General features: G+C 36.9%; 1 protein-coding gene across 1 annotated transcript; it reads left to right on the plus strand.

Annotated features, from left to right (window-relative positions):
* Positions 1–1363: 1363 nt before the first annotated feature.
* LOC139717570 (cerebral cavernous malformations protein 2 homolog) lies at positions 1364–21911 on the plus strand. Its single transcript, XM_071629076.1, has 5 exons — positions 1364–1469; positions 3481–3532; positions 4900–5008; positions 5820–5958; positions 20854–21911. Exons 1-5 carry the CDS (start codon positions 1364–1366, stop codon positions 21117–21119), a joined length of 672 nt encoding a protein of 223 aa, XP_071485177.1. The 3' UTR covers positions 21120–21911.
* Positions 21912–23022: the final 1111 nt, after the last annotated feature.

A 23022-nucleotide genomic window follows, 5' to 3' on the forward strand; every position in this document is an offset into this window, starting at 1 on the left:
GTTTTCTTACAGCAGAAACAAGTGTTTTACTGGCTTTGGTCTTGTTTGTAGCAGGAGCTGCACTTTCTCTTTTATTCTGAAAACGAATCAAAGTTTCACCTCAAATGCACACTATCTATGAAACTGGGGTCATTGCAAGCCTCAGACTCGAGTTACAACTTCCATCCTTATCTACAATGTAGTGGTGCACAGTGACCAGAACTTCAAAGAATTATCACCAACAATGGTAGTTATCATTAATGACAGGGTACTGTGTGAACATACATGTAATTCCAAAGCATGCTTTTTACTGTGAGTAATTTGGTATTTTACATTTTTTAACATCTATTTTTCCCTTGCGTGTAGTTGTTCGTTTTATTATGATTTTTATTACTACAGATGAACACAAAAAAAAAGAAAATTTTTTGTAAGTGAGAGAGAAAGATAGGATCCAGGTTTGCAGAAGGAAGGGGGGAAACAAAGATGACGGTCACTATTACTTTAAGTCCATCAATTATTATTATTATTTTTTTTTAAAGAAAACTCCAAGATAAAATATTGCCAGAGTTTTCAGTCTGTTGTTTAAAGAAAATATCAGAACAAAATATCAACGTGGTGTGTTCCATTACCAGGTGTACGAACAATATTGATGTTGTTTTAATAGCTGCAAGTCGTACATACCTGAAATATCAGGGGACAAAGTTTCATCTTCGGTAGAGATTTTGACCCTCAAATTCATATTACAGATATATATGTACTGTACATACATACAGGGCTTGACATGGTATAATTTCTTTTTTCTCAAATATTTGAGCAAAGCCAATACTTATCCATTCATGAGGACAGGCAAAGACATATTTCTCTTATCATGTACCAAGAGCAGGTCTGAAGAAAAAATTTTCTAGGGACAAAAGAGAAAATTGATGAATTTCTGTGTACAAACCAAATGGAGAGCTGCTCAATTACTATGTCACACAGAGTTGCCAATTTGCCTAACTCTGTAAAGTTAAAAGGGTCGTAATTTTCTTTATGTATCTGGATTTTCCTTTGCCAAATTTTACTGATACTTCTCTGATTTTTGTTTGTTTTTATACAAAGAATATATGTGTACATGTATTATCAGGATGGAATTTCTCTTTAACTCTTGAGTCTTTTTTCCTCTTCCTTTGTTATTCTGTGCTAACAAAGTCAGTGCACTAAAAGCTTCACAAATAAGAGTGACTAAATCTAGATGAGGGTGTGCACTTCTTAAGACAGGATACCATTGGGGAAAGAGGGGGAAAAAAGAAGAATGAGTAAAACAAAGCAACGATGATCAAAACGAGAAAAGTCAGCGTGCAAACAATGATTATGAGCGAGTGCTTGACGCTGATGTCGCCGCATCATGCCGCGGCGGTTGATTCACTCACCCATGAAGGAAGACATCAGATTAGGGGGGTACTCCCCGGAGGCGTGCTCGCAGCGGAGACCTGTCGCTCCGACCGAGGGACGTGGGAAGGGTGGCTGACATGCTTATTTTCCGACAACAAATAATTGCTGAGGAGCATTGTTAATGGCTTCCATGTTGTCAGCTGGGCCGGTCCACGAGGGCAACAATTTTTTTTTTTAGGACAACCCAGCCCCAATGTTGTTGACACAATGCATCCGATAATTGAAAGAGAGAGTGTGTCAGTTATAGTTAGGAATGAGAGGACGTACAATAAGTTTGATGTCCAATACTAGCTTTTGTCGTGAACTGAAAGCAAGGAGCTATGTTTGGGAGAGTCTTTGAGTCTTCACTGATTCCAGCATTCTTAAAGGACAAGTTCACCTTCATAAACATAAGGACTGAGAGAATGCAGCAATATTAGTAGAACACATCAGTGAAAGTTTGAGGAAAATTGGACAATCGATGCAAAAGTTATGAATTTTTAAAATTTTTGTGTTGGAACCGCTGGATGAGGAGACTACTACAGCTTGTGAGTCATATGCGTACAACAGTATAAAGAAAATGTAAAGAAAATTCAACATATTTTCACTTTTTTTCGCATAATAAAAGAGCACTTGACTTGCCTCTTTCTAAAGGCAGGGGGAATGATATTACCCCTAACATATTATGTCGGTAACGAGTCAAGGGAATGTGTACTTTTTTCAAAAGATGAAATTTTGTGAAATTCTCTTTGTATTTTCCTTATATTGTTGTACGCATGTGACATCTAAGTTATTCATACAATGCAGTAGTCTTCTCATCCAGTGGTTACTGCATTAAAACTTCAAAAATTCATAACTTTTGAACGGATTGTCCGATTTTCCTCAAACTTTCAATGATGTGTTCTACTAATATTGCTACATTCTCTCAATCCTTATGTTTATGAAGGTGAACTTGTCCTTTAATTCTACCAATGAATAGGAAATTCCTTTGCAGGAAAGTTACTCTCACACTGTGGTCATGATGCTACAATGTATTTCTGTTTGTACCATTATCCGGTCCCATGGTTTGATATGCTGTGATGGTGGCCAGCCGGGTCCTGTTCACAAAATCTTTTTGGAGTAACCGTCATTGTTTGACATTTGTGTAATTTCAATCTCAGACTTGTAGGTGGCTTTGAGCTGTGATAATGATACAGTAAATAATCAAAATTTAGTCTGTATTGATGTACAAATAACAAGATGGCACACATGTATTTCCCATGAATCATTTGCAGGCTTTGTCACTATATTGGACTAAACACTCTGTTGCAGTGTTCACCAAAATTCTAAGCATAATTTGGAAAAAAACAAACAAACAAGCAAACAATCCTTACATTTCTTCATAGTAGTTTGAAAGAAAGAATTAACTGTATAAGAGTTTGTATGAAAATGTAATAGCAGTATTTCAGTTGGAGAGAAAAAAATCCCCAGATAATCCATTCAGTGACAGATAATCTTTTTTTTTCACGAATGTAGTTTTGCATAAATATACAAATGTATCTTTGTATACTTGAATATATGCTTGACCTTAAACAAGTTTGGAATTTGTTTGATTAGTGAACACACACTATCAAAAGTACATACACTTGTAATTTGCATCTACAGTTATTTATTTATTTATTTGTTTATTTATTAAGTTATTTATTTATTTGTTCATTCATTCATTCATTCATTCATTCATTCATTCATTCATTCATTCATTCATTCATTCATTCATTCATTCATTCATTCATTCATTCATTCATTCATTCATTCATTCATTCATTCATTCATTCATTCATTCATTCATTCATTCATTCATTCATTCATTCATTCATTCATTCATTCATTCATTCATTCATTCATTCATTCATTCATTCATTCATTCATTCATTCATTCATTCATTCATTTTTGGTTTGCTAAAATGAACCCTTTTCTCAAAATTGAAATTGTGTTCCCCAAACTTTTGCGATGGCTTAACCTAACTCAAGAAGAAGTCATTCTACCAGAGTCACCATAGTGTGAATTCACTTTTACTTTTATATCTTCTCTCTCTCTCTCTCTCACAACAGACTCGACAAATCACCAAAGACCACCGCTGCCTGACATGTATCAACCGCCGGGGTAAGATGCCATAAATGACATTCATCAAGCACATATGAAAGCCCCCGCTAGTGTGGCGATTCGTGGGTGGCCTGAGTTTATTCACAGTCCCTCTAGAGCACAATAAAAAAACGCAAATACAATGTAGCACCAGTCGGGGAATACGTGCATCAGAGCGAATGCTCATCGTCGAGATTCTTAGGCTGTGTGTGCACTATACACAAATATCAGTGATAAAGCTGTGCGCAATTTGTAATGGGAATCCTCAAATATATCAGAGCTGGGCCAGCTTTTCTACATCCTTGATATCTCCACCCTAAAGGGTCTCTAAGGAAGCCGAGTCTTGTTATTTTTCTCTTTTTATTGACTCCATGTGAGTTAAGGGTCTGGATGGGTGTGGTCTGAACACTGTTTGTCTTGGATCTTTCATTTCTTGGCAATTCTCCAGGCAGTCGTATGGTGATACATGCCCATCAGATGTCGGAAACGATGATATAGGATGAAGTGTGATGGCTCTGATGAGATGTAGATAGAGGAATACAAACTAGATCATGACTATCACTCGCTGCTGCCATGAGGGGCAATGTTTTATAGTTGTCATGTGAATCTATTTATCTGTTCATCTATCTTTCTATTGTTATTACTCCTATTCTTCTTCCTCCTCCTCCTCTTCTTCTTCTTCTTGTCATTATCATTATCATCCTTGTCACCTCTGCCAAGGAAGTAGGTTAAGTAATCATCAGCATTGGTTTGTCTGTTTGCAAAATATCTCTAAAAGCTGTGAGCAGATTTGAATGAACCTGGCAGGAAAGGTCGACAATGACACATGCAACAGATGATGAAATTTTGGTAGTGATTTTGGGAATTTTATGGGTTTTTGAAGGATTTTTTCATCTTTTGCTATATGAGGTCCATGAACATGCAGGAGTTCAAGCTATGCATACTGGAGGTTTACATACACGCACTAAAGCGCATGCTATGTTCAGGCAAGGTGCCGCGCAGCTAGAAGCTGATGACGTAAGCACAAGGCTTCTATATTTGGAAATAAAATTGCGTGCGTGTACTATGGGTGGAAGTGAGTTGCTTGCTTGGTGGAGATCTGCGCTCTCCGAGTGCTTTTCAAGTTGCCATTTTTAATAATATGATCATTAGCATTCTCATTGGTAGTATTGTTGTGTCATCGTTATCATGTCGTAAAGACAACTCCTCGGGCGGGGCCATTTCTGTAGCCTTCCTGTAACTCATCCTCACAATAATGAGACTTATTGTCTGATAGAGCAAACAAAAACAAACAAAAAGAATGTACAGTATGAGTAATTTCACTTCCATCTCAGAGAATTTTGCTAGCCGATGATTGATCTTTCCTGTTCGTTTTATGATTATTCCAGGGACAACGATGCCATTGCCGGTGACTACAGTGCAGTCGGAGCGAGCTCAAACAGTGCTGAAATCATCAGTGTGACGGCCAAAGTCTTATTACAAGAGTACATTGAGGAGGTAACTTGTTCGTGTGATAATGACAGGCGCAGTGGGCATTTTATCATCATCATCATCATCATCCTCAACGTTATCCTTCATTTATAATCAACCTGTTTAAGTTCTACTGAGTTTCATCACAAGAAGAATAATGCCATGATTCTGAAATGATAAGGTCCTATTGCATTTGAAATTTTACATATTTTGACTGATTATTAAGTTCTTGATGGTGCTGTGGAAACATGGAATACAGTGTATATGCAAGGATAAAATTCATGAGAAATTATAACTTCATGCAAAGTTGAGTCTCAAGTATTCATGAGGGAGTTTATACTGCAGAAATGTTGGGATTTATCTACCTGTGAAGTCTGTAGTTCAAACATTCAAGAGGTATGAATTTTATGGAACTCGATTCTTTGAGCTTCAAGCCAGAGCGTGACAGAGTTTTGTACTGCAGCATCGGCCCCAATAGGCCTGCCAACCAGATTACCCTGAACAGGATTAAGACTCATCTATGGTATGGGTCTTGGGCAATTATCCCCTGGATAATTACACCAGACCCTTCCCCTGCCCCTAACCCTAATTCTAATCCTAAACCCAATCCAAACCCTAACCCAAACTCTAGCCCTAACCCTAACCCTAACCCTAATCTTTACTCTAATCTTATCACTAACCAGTATTTAGCCGGGGGGGGGGGGGGGGGGGGGGGGGTAATTGTCCTCGGGAGGTAATTGCCCTGATACACTATGGTACTTTCTATTTCAAAAAGATGGCAGAACACATACAATATGTAATCTGAACTGTTTCTACGTAAAATTATTCCCTCCCTCAGCTGAGAAGCAAGCTGAACGGCGAAGAGCTCCAGCGCTTCGCAGCGATCCTCAAGGAGTACCGCCAGATGGGGTCCATCGAGAGCTTCTGCTCCAGCCTCCAGATGCTCTACGGCCCCGACAGGAAGTCACTATTCCCAGGTAAGTGTCAAGGGGTCAAAGGTCAGAGGTCGAAGCTTGTCCAGCAGGTGTTGGGTTTAAGGAGTAATAGCACTTGTGGTGGAGGTTTGTTCTGCAGAGCTTTAAAGATTGCTTTGATGGAGTGGTAGCCGTGGTAACCGTGTAAACAAGACTGCTTCATGCATAAAGTGCTTCGATCCCTAGCAGCTTTGGACCAGCTCTCATATTTCCTGGGTAGCGCCCTCTACTGACCATTTGCGTAGAGCAAATTATCTTTTCTCTCAGAAATTATCTTTCTCTCAGAAACATGATGCTTTTTACAATATAATCCAGCCTTTCTTGAAATGCCCTATGTGTGTGAACCAGCTGTGACAACGGGAATGACTCACAGTGCTCAATTTATAGGAATCGGAATACCATTTTTGAGAAAAGACAGTTGTACTTTAGTGTTTTGAATAGCATAAAATAGGCAACCAGTAAAACATTCCATAGGGATTCATATACAGAACTAACAAAAGTTAGTGCAAAGTTACATTACATATTGAATTGAAAGTCAGATTAATGGGCTATAAGTGGTTTCATTTCAAGCAAAGTTTGAAGAAAAAAAAGTTAATTTGATGTAAATTCAAGTTTGTCCAGATCATTCCCCTATTGGTAGAAATAATGAGGTGTTTTCACCTTCTTTGTATTAAACTGTATGTGTTCTTCAGCTGAAGACTACAGAGTCACTCATGGCTTTAAGTTTCCAAATTTGCATCAAGACCCTTCAAGTTGATCCTGCAATTTTTCAAAATTGTAGGATACAAAAATATGACAGCATCCTGGACTGTTAATAATAACATGAAACCTGCTTGAGGTAGTCAAGCAATCACAATTTACCACTGTATTTGCCAGCACTCCAAGTGTACTCTCTTGTGAATAACCACTGTCTACTCTGAATTTAATCACTGGTGTAAAGTCCCCTTGCACAGTTCCCCATTAACCATGCTGCTTGAGCCGTGAAGTCTGTGTCCACACCATCCATAAATTTTAAAAGAAGAAGAAGAAATGAATGACAGTGTGTGTATGGTGCAGCACACTGCTCCATGTTTGTCATCGTCGCATTATCAAAAATTGAGTGAAATGATCAACTAAGTGTGTTTAAATAGTAAACACAGATTCACACTTGTAACTACACTTATGATGCTTGCACACAAACACACATATGCACAGTGTTAAGTGTTAACAGTGGAAGGCATTCTCGTGGAAACTAAAACCCCCTCGCAGGTTTCTCTAGGTGTAATTGTTGTATGCGCTTTATACAACTCGTCATCACAGGTGTCAACACGTCAATTTTTTATTTTTTTTTAGATGTATTGTTGCAGTCGATATAGTTCAAGTATCATGAAGAATCAATAGTCATTTTCTTCGGTTTCTGTTATGTGATCAGTGAAGCTCTTTTTCTGTCTTGATTATTTAAATGCTTGCTGTTTTAGAACATATCTCATTGGTCATATTCTGGGGGTGATAGTAAAGGTTTATTAGTGAATGATATCAATTGTGTTGGACAAAGTTTGTCTCTTGCTTTATGTGTGTAGAAACGTCTGTGTATGCTGTATACACATGTCTGTGTGTGTTTCATACGCGTGTCTGTGTATGTTGTGCGTATGTGTACATTTTCTGTTGCGTGTTTTGTCTGTGTACTTCTTACTATTCAAAAGTACAGAAGGCTAGTACCACAATACTAACACACTTTCTACTACGGGCAGCCATTTCTCTGTAGGAAAAAAAGTGTGACGCTTCTTTCAATCATGACCTTATCTTTTGTGCTGACAAAATGCAGTACACTTTCACAACTGTCTACTGTTCAGTTTTAATCTAAATATTCAGATATTTCACTGAAGGAAAATGCATTAATTTCAGTGTGTTCTTTTAATATCCTTTATTTTCACTCTTCTTGTGTTAGGGTGAATAAATCAGGATTAACATTCTGTGAACAAACAATGTGCTATGCTGAGTGTTAGGTTTATCTTGCAATGTCAAACTGAGCAAAAATGAGGAAGCATAGAAAGTGTAGTGTCTAGTGTCTGGTCATTGCTAATTATAAAACATTTGAGTTATCCTCTAGGGTGTCAAAGTGTGTGTATTGTGTTACATGTTCTCTATTGGCCTCCCAGACCCCAGCATTTGGGCTGTAAATAAATTTTATGTTGCACTAAATATATAAGCATTGATACAATGTATTGGTATTAGTGCATTCAGATGCAATATTTCAGCAGAGCTCTTCTGTTAACACGTGAAAGATGGGTCTCGAGAATACTCAGGCAGGTGTCTATGGGAAATTCATACTGAAGCAAAATCAGTCCATTCTCAACAGGTTAACCCACAGATAACATCCTGTGTGGTTGCATGGGGAGAGAAAAGTGCAAATTATTCAGCGAAGCACTACAGATTTATGATGAAAATGATGTACAAGGCGCAATTTACAGTGTACATATTGTATTGACATGCCCACTCCACAGTTAAACCAATGCTATGGACAATTAAGGCTTTTTCAGCTCCATGCAAATACGTTTGCCATTGTGTTTGTGTGTGCCTGACTTTACTTGTTTGTCTATGTGTTTGTTTGTATGAATGTACAGTTTTCTTACATCGTAAAGAAGGGAGGGGGGAGGGAGAACTCTCGAATATGAATCAAAGTTTTGGTAAAATTCTATAAAAGATATTGCTCTTTTCATGATCATAATAGTGTATACAAGTTAGTGTAGGATACTGTCTATGAAAGTAAAGCACTGGTAAATGGACGTCTTGCTAGTAAAATGATGTATTGTAAAGAAAAGAAAATCACAAGAAGGGCCAAAAAGTGCTGGGATTGCTCTGATAGTGAGGGTTACTATTAAACATGTACAATATACGTGTACCACATTGTAGTTCACCTCAGATATGCAAGTACACTGTATACTGTTAAAAAGCCTATGGTTCAACCTGCATTCAAATACATGTACATTATCTTTACTTTTCCTTATACAGTGCCATTTGAGCATTTACTATGTAGGATTAGATATTTTCTTATATCTCTCTTGTATGTGTATGCTATCATAACTGTGTGCTGCATATATTATCAAATTTATAATATGAATCAATTCATCGACACACATCTGTTGTTTTTTGTTTTTTGTTTTTTGGTTTGTTTTTTAGTCTTCAGCAATTGTTGCACTGTATATTTACTACAGTTTCTTCTGAGTGTCTGAAAGTAATGTTTCATACTCTCTTGTGGAAGTAGATCCAATTACTCTCTGTCAGAACCTTGGCTAACCAATTTGTGCATAGAAGTATGTACTCTGATGTCGCTTTTTTTTTTTCATGATAACATTTTCTTTTGTGTGTTTCTGTACAGTAATCTATCGTGTGAGTGACTGTCGCTTTGATAGTAGAAGTTAGAATGTTGAGCTCTTTCATAGTCCAATCACTGTATTATAATGATCATTTATAAGATCTCTACAGGTGTATCTTCATTTTCTTCTGTCGCAAGATTCTAATGTCTGACTTTGAAATGAACGCTTCTACACACAAGACTGTTCTGTGTGTTCCATGAAGCCAGATCCAAAGTTAGATGTGGTGTGTGTATGTGATTGGCTTGTAGCAGATGCTAGATATTATTCATCATAAAGGTACACTGTTACGGCATATATACATATCCACACATCTTTTCATGTAAAGTGCAATACAGTTTATATTTTTGCCAGTGGCAACTATTCGAAGAATTAGAGTTTCTTACTAGTGCAATTGTGATGCCTCTGACACGTTTATGTGTAGTAATAGGCAGATTGTGGTATTACTTTTTTTAGGAGGGATATCTACAACAATTTCTTGATTGTGAATTGATTCAATAATTGGGTGATAATCACACATCTTACAAACTAACTTTGTCATCTTGGTGTAAGTGTGAATGAAAGGCGTTTTGATTGACAGTTTAATTTGGAGGTGGACAGACAGTGTATGCACCTCTGGCGCCAGTCACTATCAATAAATAATTGCAGTGATTTTTTTTTTTGATTTTTTTTTTATTCTAGCCAATGCATACTTCCAGGATAAATAGTTTACAAATAATCTACAGTTTTATATCAAGTCTGATTTGGAGTTGTCAATCCCATCACAGGTTTTGATACAAAGAGAGATACTGTGTTGATATCTAATATTTATATCTAATATGTCAAAACTTCGTTTCTTTCACTAATGAAGATTTTCCTCTTTCTTGGATTATATTTCTACGTAGCATCATGTGTACATCTCTGGTCTTCATAACACGCTAATGGTGCAGGTTTCTCTTCTAATTCAGGCGCGCGCTCTCTCTCTCTCTTTCTTTTTTTCCAAACAGAGCCTTTAATCCTTTTCATTGGAATTGTAGACAGGGGTGCATCATTTGAATTAACAATTTCTTTTCTCTCATTATTCAATTCATTTATATATGTATGATATAGCAAACTGAATGCTCTTCTTGTAGATTATCTTCAATATCTTTGCTGATTTGTTCAACGTTTCTTCTGCACATTGACGAAATGGGACTCTGTATAAACCATGACATGTCGGAGCAACGGGCACAGTAATTCATAATTGACAGCTTGGCTTTATCTGTACTCTTTCAAATCTGTCATCCTTGTGATATGCATATTTGCATTTTTTTTTTAAGATAAAAAAAAGGGGAGCTGAAACCACACCTTGAATGTGGTTGATAAAGAAATCAGGGCTCAAAATCGCCTCCAGCTCTCTAGCTAGTGGGTATCTTAAAAGGATGGTATAGTGTTGGTTGAGATGGGAATTGAGGTTTTAACTTATTACGAGATGATTAGAAACCATTTATATGAAATACAAGAGAGCATAGAATCTAAGAGGAATTCAAAGTTTATTTGATGAAAATCGGTTTTGAAATGGCTGAGATATCAAAAAAACAAAGTAAAACAAAGTGGTCCTAATAAAAGGTGGGACCCACGTTTTATTAGGACCTCTTTGTTTCTGGATATCTCAGCTATTTCAGAACCAATTTTTGTCAGTTAAACTTTTAATTCCTCTGGAAATGTATGCTTTTTAAAATTTCATATAAGAAGTTTTCTAATCATCTCGTAAAAAGTTAAAACCTGAATTCCCATCTCAACCAAAACTATACCATCCCTTTAAATTGTGGGATGACATTGTGGACTACTCAAAGTCCTTGAAGACCAGGTACATTGGTACATGTTTTATAGATTTGATTGCCAAGATAACCAAAAAATAAAAGGCAGAAAGAGATAAAACAAACCCAAGTAATGCAATGGATACCAAACTACATGTAAGACTATGGATACCAAACTAAGACAATGGATACCAAACTAAGACAATGGATACCAAACTAAGACAATATTACAGAGAGATCATGTCGCCGACCGATTAAGAATTATGTCGGCTTAGTTTGGATCAGGGGGGCGTTTCATCAACGAGTTCGTCGGAGTTTTCACCGACAAATTTGCTATCAGCCAATCAGGGGGGCGTTTCATCAACGAGTTCGTCGGAGTTTTCACCGACAAATTTGCTATCAGCCAATCAGACGCAAGGATTTACACTGACAACTGTTAAAAGCTAATGAAATCCTTGGTCTGATTGGCTGATAGCAAATTTGTCGGTGAAAACTCCGACGAACTCGTTAATGAAACACCCCCCTGACCAAGGATTTCATTAGCTTTTGACAGTTGTCAGTATAAATCCTTGCGTCTGATTGGCTGATAGCAAATTCGTCGGTGAAAACTCCGACGAACTCGTTGATGAAACGCCCCCCAGATGGAAACTTGGTTGCTTTTCACGTCGTTGTTTGATAGTTTGATGTCAAGTGGTACTCAATCACAGAGTAACAGTTCATCTTCCAACTGTACATTGGAAATCAACTTTCCATATTTTCGAAGGGTAGAACAAATTCATCTGAAAGCTGTAGGGCATTTTTATTATATTTTCTAAACTGCTGTTTCTTGTGAGGCAAGTACATCGTGATTGGCAGATAGTACAATCGGAGCTGTCTTCTATGAATTCCTGTGTCCAAGCTTTTCCGTTTTCATATTTTCTTTTTCACCCGTATCTTGCTGGAAACCTAGGTACTTCATCGTCTTTCTTTCTTTTCATTTTACTAACCATGAAAACCAAGTTATCTCTCTTCCTGTGATTAATAACGAGAACATTTTATTTCTCTTTGATATATTTCTCTCTCTCTCTCTTAGAATGTGTTTTCATTCCTAGCAGTTCTAGCAGGTGGATGGGTTTTTTGTCACCGTGTCCCGGCAGAGATTTACAATTTTTCTTCATGTCTCACTCTTCTCCCCATCAACGAATGAAGGGGAATTATTAGTGGGGCTGTGGTAGACTTTGCCAGAATTGATGCGGGATATTTTTGGAAATGGGATGAACTTTATAGTAGAATGCGCATCTTTCTTTTAAAGTCATATCTTTCATTAGAATTTGCTGATTTCCACTACATACCTTTCTGCTTTAAAACTTACACTGTATACATGTATAAACATTGTATCTCATGGTTCCCTTGCCCTGCCTTTAATAAAGTTTTAGAGTAGACTAAATGTATTGTTTTTTGGGTGGGTTTTTTTCGTCTATTCATTGCCTATCCATAATTCCTTTGATCCATGGCTCCGTTTAATCCACCTACAGTAAGACTATTGGCTTCATTCTGTATTCAGTTGCTCTTGCTCTTCAAAATGTAAAGCCCATTAAACAAAACCAACAAAAATCCATTATATTACTTGTGCTACAGTGTGATATACATGTACAGCCTTGTACTATTTTTCTAGCATAGCTCATTTACAGGTAGCTGTTGTCATGATATTTAGTGCCAAAGAATGCTGTTTGTAAATTTCTATTCCATAGCCTGTAGGAAGAATGTTATTTTCAAATACTGTAGGAGTTTCAAATACCTTAGGAGACCATGTGATCTTTTTCATAGACCTCAATATAAAGTTTAATTCTGCAGTGCAGATATGATTTGTGAATCAGGTGCCACCGGTACTGTTAAAACAGAAGCACGGCTAATTTTCATTGTTGGTCAATTTCGGTGAGCATCACATGAAAATTATAACTTCGCAGTGGTGATTTCCAAACATTAATTTTGATATCTCAAAAATAGAACCCAACCAAGAAAATGCTCCGATGTTATTTCATAAATTCAGTTGGAACATAAAATTTGTAAAGATTTCCATGCCATTTAATTTTCTGTGGTATACATACATGTACATATACATGCAGTGGACAACATGACATGCTAACAAAGTAGACATTCAGATGATTTGCTCCTGTATTCCATCCCCCCCAAAAAAAAGTCTGAGAAAATTGATTGGTGATAAAAAAAGAGAAAACTCAGCGATATGTAATGTAACGTCTTGCTTGCATGTCACAGTACTGCCATGAATGTTTTTCATTGCATCTTCAAATCTGCCTGCCGCCAATTGTACACTCTCAAAGTTTACTTTACAATTCATTTCTTTTTTTAATCATTTGCTTTTACGCATTACAACCCACTGCACTCGCACAGGCACCGCAACAAGTATAAACTCCATGTGTGTCCCATGTTTCACAAGTTCTTCACTTTAGAGTCTATGTTCTTTCCACACAATGCCATGCTATATGATTCACATATTTTGACTATCAATATTTGTTTTATTGCTTGTCGCTTGAATCATGTCTGCCCTAACTTGTTCCTTTGTTTGTATTGCACAATTCATATTTTGGAATCCAGAGATACTAAAAATTACTATACACATTCATATAAATCATACACAGAAGAGTTGACTTTTGCATAATTACTCTCCTTGACTTTGATAAGTATTATTCAAGAGGCTTGCATTTAAGCAAATGGTGCCAAAATCGGACAGAATTAACAAACTGCTTTTTTAATCATACGCATGATAATACTAACTAGTACATGTAGGCCTTCATAGTATATTATAATCATCCAACTTACTTTTACTCATACATCATTTCAGGTTGCACCAGTAATCACGCACAGCAAGTCTTACTTTTGCTGGCTTTTGATAGACAATGCTAGAAAGCTTTCAAGGCTATGTACTGTACATTGCACCTTACATTGCTCGTAGCTATCAAACTGCTTTTAGTCCCAGTAATATGTTCTGGTGTTATAACGGTAAATGGGAAGATCCATCAATTTCATATATGCAACCGGTAGATATAACAAAATGTTGTGCAGCCTGTAAACATGTACATGTATGACTGCCTGTATTCTTTGTTCAACTCTTTGCGAGTTGCTAGTTTCATCCCCACTTTTGTCCCCCAATTCATTCAAATCCCAGCAAACAACTGCCATACTTGATTTAGTTGCATGCATGTGCCATGTATCCATGCATTAAACAGATCACTGTTTTTCCATTTCCATTATGATTGAAAGGGTTATACCATACAAGATTATTGAAGTATCTTTCAAGGCATGATCTAAATTGATACAGAGAGATCTTCCCCCACCTCCTCCCCCCCCCCAAAAAAAAAGAAAAAGGAAAGAAATTACCCTGTTTCAGCTGGATTGGTATTCATTTAACAGCTCAAAACCCACTCCTCTATTATGAGTTTTGCTGTGACTCCAATAAAGTCTACTGGCAGGATATTGTCATTTTGAGAAGTTCTTTTTCTATTCTGTTGGAAGTAAATGGGGTGGAGCTTTTGATATGAAATCTTCAATCCACGTGTATGATCTAAGTTTGTTATGGGGTTTTTCTTGAACACTGTTTAACAGAGAAAAGTTGCAAGTTGAAATATTAAGAAATATGATATTACACAAAAGAAATGTGGAAAATGGACAAATAATTTATAAAAATCCATGGAACATATTTTCCCCTTCATGATAGCAAATTACTGTCTCCTGCCTCATCACTGAAGTGCATGTTTATTTACCATATTTTTCTTAAACTTATATGGAGCGTCCCAAAACATTAATGCTTTCTAATTAAGATCCATCAGCAATATCAAATGCTGAATATAGAACTTCATTTCATGAATACATTGCCAGTAAGTCTCTGTAACTCCATATAAAATTACAAGCCAGTGGACTATTTAGTCTCTGAGATATTAAGGGGAGAGGTTGATTGCCCCGCCCTACCGCTGGAATCAAGACCTTAAATTTGCCAGTTGAAATGGGGCTTTCAGTCCTGCTATCCATAGTTATGTTTTTATCTTTGTTGTTTGAGCCATTGCCTTGTGAAATTTATACACATACATATGTTCTGGAAAGGTTTTGAGAAGGTAGTGGATCTCCAGACATGTTCGCAAAGGTCCAGAAGTATTCAAGGGGATTTCCCCTCCACATGCTGTGTGGGGAAGAAATATGCATAAATTTGCATAAATGATTAGACTGGCAAGTCTACCACAGCTCTTGACGATTCCTACCCACTCCCTCCCTTCCCTCCCAACAGGAATGCGCATGTGTCTGATTAGCGAGCAGCACCGAAATTTCTTCGACACCTACATGCTCGACAACGACATCGAGGACCCGTACGGCAGCCGTAGTCGTGCCTCCATCAGCAACCTCAGCGATGACGCCGACTCCACCATCAGCGGCAACTCTGGTCCCTTCACCCGCTCGCTGCTCTCTGCCATGGGCACCATCGATCCCTTCTCAGTCTCGCCGTGATTATTATTTTAAAAAGAATGCCTGCATCCTCATTAACATGTCATAATCCATTCATGGCGTGCTCATGAATCATTCATGGTGCTCATGAATTATTCATACATTCCAGGTTACAGTATGCAGCTGTAGTGTGTACATAGTGAGAGACACAGGGAGAGGAGAGACACCGGCCTTCTCTTCGCATGAACTTTGACCCGGGGATCCAGAAGCTGCTGTGGCTAACGTTCACTGACTCAAATATTTCTAGTTCCCTGTCAGATCAAGAGTTTTCCATGCATTGTACTCCACACAACCCAGCTGTGCATGACATCCATAATTATGTAACTTTCTGAACAATCAAAATCTGTTCATATTGCAACAGATACAAGAAGAATTGATATAGAAAAAAAAAATCATGCGTTATATCATTCAAATGACTTATTGTACATTATGTTTTATGTTTTTATTTTATGCATTTATAGGAATTTCACATTGCACAGAATGTGCCTATGTGATTATAGTAGCAATAGCAGATGGAACGCCATTAAATGTCAATTTTTACATTTCACGAGATTTACGTTGAGATATAGTGAAAATAACTGGAAAGCAATTTAGTTTGAACAATCTCATGACGATTATTGATAGTGCAGTCTTCTTTTTTTTTCTTTTTCTTTTTCTTTTTTCAAGTAAGATACTTTGGTTGATGTGATGTTGTTGTATTTAAAGGGATGGTACAGTATTGGTGGAGATGAGAATTGGGCTTTTAACTTTTTGCGAGATATCAAGAAAACACTTATGAAATAGAACAGAGCATACCAATTTAAGACGAATTCAAAGTTTATTTCAAGAAAATCGGGTTTGGAATGACTGAAACATCCAAAAACAAAGTAAAACAAAGCGATCGTAATAAATTGTGGGTCCCACGCTTCTTAGAATCGCTCTGTTTTTGATATCTCAGCCATTTCAGAACCAATTTTCATCAAATAAATTTTGAATTCCTCATGAAATTACATGCTCTTTCATATTTCATAAGAGGTTTCTCATTATCTCACCAAAAAATTTTAGAAACCTAAAATTAGGTCTCAACCAAAACTCTACCATCCCTTCAAGTGTTTAAAAGCTACTGTATACAACCATGCCAATATGCAGGCCTCTCTGGGTTAGCTCATTCAGATAGGTATGGAACATCATTTAAATATAAGTAAAACGTGGTTTACATACACTGGAAAGTTTAATAGACCACATATGGTTCAAATACAATTTGTACATGCAGAAATGCACTAAATGCACATTACACAGAGCATTAGTAGATATCATCCACTTGGTAGTAATTATGGAACAGTCAGAAACACATGAAGTGATGAGCCATTATGCCAAACATATGACTGGTCACATAATAGCTCTTTCCCAATCACTTGATTGGGATCTATCACCATTTCATAGCAAATGATAACTCAAAAACTGACTCCTACATGTATTGTTCCCATCTTACACTCTTGTAAAATATCAAAGTTTAAATGTTGTTTAATATGACATCCTTGTCATGGCTGAAGTATTTTTTGTTTTGTTTCTATTCACTTGCTGTGGTAACTTTTCACCAATTTATCCCATCTCCCCCCCCCCCCTCCTAAAAAAAAAAGAACAGATTCCAGTATGTCATGCCATATCTAAGAAATGATCAGATGTGACTGGATTTTTAGCTCATTTGAATCCAGTCCATCTTTTTTTTTGTTCTTTTTTTTTTTAGTTTTCCATTTGTAACCCTGCATTTCAAAACCACCAAAAAGTTGCCAGATATGGACTGCTAGTTAAGGGCAGATTCTAAAAGAGCAGACTCTAAGCTTTAAAATGATGTGTAACTCAATACAAATGGACTCTCCTCACTCATCAAAATGATTGAAAGAAAGTACATCCCTTGGAAAAGTATTTGCTGAGAAAAGAGGCTTTGAAGTTTCATTTCCATTTCATCTATTTTTTTTTTTTTTTTGGGGGGGGGGGAGGTTCATCCTCATTTATAATCTGGTCGTGGGAGGTTTTGCTGGTTTTGCAGTGCATTTAATGTGTGCCAGTTAATGTTGATGACAGTAATTGCAGATTTATTAATGTGTCCTTACATCTGCTGGGAAAGAATATAGTACAATTGCCAAGAGAAAGTGCAAAATTGTTATCTTGAAAGTGAAATCAATCTAAATTTGTAAATATTAGGTACGATATTAAAGTTTCAATCATGACCATTAGTTGGTTCATGTTTATGTATGTAATGTAAATTCATTTTTATTTTTGCCCTGTTCTGTCTCTTTATCCTTGTAGATTGTTAGAAAAGCTATATATTTCTGGTTGGACTACTGTAAAAGTAGAAATTTTCGCGGTGTTGAAATTTTCGTGCATTTCGCGCTTCGCGCAACCAGAAACTAGCGCGAAAATAAAAGCACGCGAATATTTTTGCTTGCCATACATTCCTGTGCGTGATGTCTTGATTCCGCGGAATTATAAACACGCGAAACTCTTCTGACCCGGCCAAGCGCGAAAAATTAGTCGCGCGAAAATATCCACTTTTACAGTATTGCATTGTTACTTTATCTCTTACACTTTCCAGCGGAATTATGTTTGCACTTTTTTTCCATGATTCTTTTTAGTCATTGATTTGGTACTCAGCTGAGCAGTTTTTCTAAAAATTATTGCTTGTTGTATCCCATATCTCTTTGTTTTATTGTTTTCTAGGGGAAGAAAGCATCCGAACTATATAATGTACAGTACTAAAATATAATTGAGAATAGTAAATTTTCGATAGAATAATACTCGCAGCATTCCAATTGTATAACTATAAAAAGCTATTGATTCCTCAGATGTGAAGTCATGGAGATTGTAGTCCCGGTAGCTGTTTATGGGTCCTAGTCTTGTAAATGCTTAGAACTCCCGAGTCTTTAACGTTTACTGTGAACATGTGCATTCTGTAGTCCCTGTATTAAAAGACCTATTTTGTACAGGATAGCGTTGAGTTCCTTTCTGAGTAATTTTTGCTTGTGTGGTAGGTAAGATGATCAATAAGAATGTACTGTAAGCCAGCTCCTTCAAAAGCATCTTGGGATACAGTTTCAATTTCAGTTTCAGTTCAGCTTATTTTCATATTTCTCAAAAACATAACTGATACTTTGTAGTAACACAAAATACATTAAATATTCTTTCCCCCACTGATACTCTTCTAGCATTCAAAATTGGCTTTACATTGGGACATTCAAAATAACAAACTAATGTGAATGGGTGCGTCATACCGAGTGTGACATTTTAACAGCATGCAGATGGATAATTTCTCAGAGGAGGATTGTGTGTATAATATGCTTGCAATTTGTATGGGCGTGTCTGATGTGATATTGTGGTCCAATTTTTCAGAGTGCTCAGAATTAAAAAGAGCTAAAAAGATGAGCGAGTGTAGTGTAACAGTGTTTGACTGTGGCATTCAGTAGTACATTACTGATGCATATCAAACTGAACTACACGTATATAGTTTAGTTTTCAGGTTTATTAAAACTCAATCGCCCTCCGATGGGGTATGCAAATACAATTTAACTGCTGTGAGGAGTCATCCAGGCATTTCACACTGTGGAACAGTAGTTCCTCACTTTTTTTTTTTTTTAATTTCCTCTAATTTCAATCTGACATTGTATGAGGACAAATATGTTGTTTTTATTGTTTTGTTTTTGATGGGACGTATCAGTTTCTTGAAGTTCTAACTTATCAATTTGGCTAGTTACACATATGTCTGTTAAGAAGAGATTCCTATTATCAATTAGGCTAGTTATATGTGTCTGTTAAGAAGAGACTTATTTTCTCCATGTGAACAGGAATACAGTTATAAAATCAAACGTACATGTAGGAACATATAAGTTGTTGGCCAGCTGTGACATTGCCTTGAAACTGTAGTGAAAATACCAATAAAAATGGATTTGAGGGACAGATACACAATTTTTTTTTTGGAAGAAAAAAAAAAAGATTAATGATTAACTGCCCAAACTCTTCATTGTTTTTTTGAAATTTCTAAAAAATTCCTAAAATTGCCCAGCTAATTGCAGAGACATATACACTGTGTGTTTGGGCATTTAGATTACACTCCCGATAAACATGCTGATATTCATATCCAATTTGCCATTGCTTGGTTGTTCAAAGGTCACTGTACTATCCAGTATTTACATTGATACCATAGAGCATTATTCTCATGTGTCTTAGTGCAGTATGTGATGTGCGGTTAGTGTTGCAATACGGCATTGAAATGCGATATGACCAGAAGATAATTCAGAGTGTAGAGAAGAGTGCGTATTGCTTAAAGTTTATTTCATTTTCTATGCCTGACTATGGTTATCATAAGAGGCACATTTGTTGACTTTACGTAGGTTTTCAAAACAATGGTGTTGAAAAGAGTGTTGCATGGCGTGTCATAGAATGTGAAACTGGCAGAGGTTCATTTGTGTGTGTGTGTGTGTGTGTGTGTGTGTGTGTGTGTGAGAGAGAGAGAGTGTAGACTTTAATAATAGTGCCCATTATATTCATCTATGATCCACAATGACCAAAAGAAAAATTTGCAGGTGTGATTGTGTTCATGAGAAATAAAGATAGCATTTGTTTTTGTATTCTATTTAGGAAATCATAAAGCTGAAATGTATGTACAGTAGCTGTCTTGATTTTGTAGTAATATTAGTTTGTTTTTTAAGTTTAATTCATTTTCTTGAGTTTGCAGTTGTTATCTTTATTCGTATGACACACACATACAAATCTGAAATGAAAGACACTGGTCTTAGCAGTCATGGTGATATCAAATGACATTTTTATCTTATTTTGGGGTGGTTTTCTTGAATTTTAGTCGGTGGCTATTCAGTGAAAAAGTATTACAGATGAATCTTTAATCTTGCAGTTCCAAAACAAACAATGAGAATAAGAAAGGGGGATTTCTTTTATAAAACTGCAAGTATCCACCTGAACTGTGCAAGTATGTTTCTGAACAGTGAGAACATAGTTATGCACTGTGAATTCTGCTTGAACTCCAATCCTGAAATACGGATAATATATGTCTCATGAAAAAAAAGAAGAATTAAGCAAACACAGAGAATTGAGAACAAGCAAATGATCCCTTCAGCATAACTGGTAGCCCTAATGCAGCATGAATGAAAAAAAGAAAAGAAAATGAGAATAGGTAGAAGCACTTATTTGTCCATATGGCAATGTCATCCTGTAATTTCATGAACTTGGTTATTTTTACATGTATGTTAATTTCTCTCTGGTTTTTTTTTCCTTACCTGCAGACATGAGGCCATACATTCCTGAGAAGGACATTGATTACTTTGAGCGCTTTCTTGAGAAACACAACCTGCAGGACAATTTTAATTATTACCCCGGAGGTCGCAGGTCGGGGCGAACTGCTAGCGATGCCTCGTCGACCTCCACGATAGGCGGGGTGGACAACGGCGTGTACAGCCAGTCCATCCCCTCGGACATGGACGATCTCGATCGCGCTCTCATGGATGTGTGTGAGCAGGTGGATAGATTGGATGCCAGCATTGACTCGTGATGCTCAAGCTCTGTTGGGATTGAGAGCCCCAACGAAAACTCTTGCCGGCAGCGGCCATCGACCTTGTGACTGTTTGACCATCACGGGGTACGGATTTCAAGAGAGATTCAAGATAAGTGTGTGTGTGCGCGCACGCCACTCGCGGCATACGTTGCCATTCCAAGGATTGGAGAAGTCTGTGGTGTAGATTTCCGACTATTCCGTACACAGCCTGCAAAGATAGAGCTCCCTATTATAGTCACCACAAACTAAACTCTGAATGGTTCACAGTGACGTGGAATAATCTCACACAAATTTTGTCAGATAATCCAGCGGTGTCATCGTCAAGTAGCAGACATGAAGCTTTCTCCTCGACCAGAGCAAAACTGTGCAGCATATTTTGTTTTTCATTTGTTTTCTTTTGGTTTTATTTTCCCTGCTTGCTTTCAATCTCATTCTCATTGTTCTGTAGCAATCAGTTATGAAATAATATCATAACTACTCGTCAACTCATAAGAAGGACAAGATTTCCTCCTAAACCCTTGTAATGCAGTGCTTTTACCCATCTTCAGAGCAACATGAAGTGCTCCTCATTGTGTCAACTCATTAATGCCAGAAATGTGCTTGCCTCAAAGAAACAGTATGCCAATAATGCTTATTGATGTTATGTGCCATAATCAATGTGATATAGACATAAAGTATGTACATTGTAGTACATGCAATCCCACTCTGTCTTATGTGTCAAAGGTAGGAGTGACTTCAGTTTCAGTAGCAATGAATAGGACTTTAAACAGGGGCAAATCCAGGAATTCCGTAAAGCCTTGTACAAAATTAAAGGGGGGGGGGGGCATACCCCCCCCCATTTTTTCTTTTTATCTATTTTGTTTTAACAAAAATGAAAGGTGCGTACCCAGTGTGCCCCCGCCTGGATCCGCCACTGTTGATATGTAAAGGTTCACTAAGATTCACTATTTATACATGTACCAGATTTTACATGTTTTGTTATGATTGATATTAACTTTACATTACACAGGTGAAATCCCTTCCCCCTCCTCCAAGTTGTTGAGTCTATAAAGTTCAACTTGTAGAGTCTTCCCAAGCCTGTTGAGGCCAACTTTGCTTGAAACTCATCAAGATTTCTGTGGTGTAAACCTCGGATGCTAGTCCAGTCTGTTTAAAGACCAGGCCAGGACTGTTTGCCAAGTTATGAAAACCTCCCTACTGTATCCAAATTTTTTTATTCATTAGTATTGTACATCAATTTACTGTAGCTAGGTACTTCTCCTTGAAAGCTGATAGTAATATCTTGGCTTGCTGCAGTGTTGTTGTTCTTTTTTTATCATCACATAGTGAGCAGTTGTTTTGAGTGAAAAATTGTAAATTTCAATTTATCCACAGACTAAAGTAAAGAGGATGATATACAAAATACCAGCTGCTAGAAAGGAAGAAAATTATTTAAAAATCAGGGTTTTTTTTTCAATTTGTTTTATATATACATGAGTGATTATATATATTTTTTTTCTAATGCAAGTTTTCTTTTAAAATACGGTAATGAAATCCTTCTCTAGACTTATCCAATTGTCAAAATTTGCTCCATCTCAAGAATGTTTGTGCATGATTAGGAAGACGTAGTGTGACTGAAAAATGTAACCCTTTGGATATGTGAACTGGATGAACCTCGTGTTCACTCTATGGAAGATTTCAATCGCTTAGAGGCGATGGGTTAGGCTTGTAAACTGAAGTGTCTGATACAAAACAAGATCGATACATGTGTGAAAATTTCATCACCTCTAAAAAGTATTCATCAGTGCGCCTTTAATTCTTATTCCAAAGTCTTTATCCTTTTGAAGCTGTGCCCATGTAATCATGACATTCAAGATAGAGTGGACAAAAAGAAATTAGATAATCAGTGGGTAATCATAAC

The sequence above is a fragment of the Diadema antillarum genome, unplaced genomic scaffold (assembly GCF_040938485.1).
Source record: "Diadema antillarum isolate AM-2024a unplaced genomic scaffold, OU_Dant_1.0 scf00000077, whole genome shotgun sequence".
Taxonomy (NCBI): Eukaryota; Metazoa; Echinodermata; class Echinoidea; order Diadematoida; family Diadematidae; genus Diadema; species Diadema antillarum.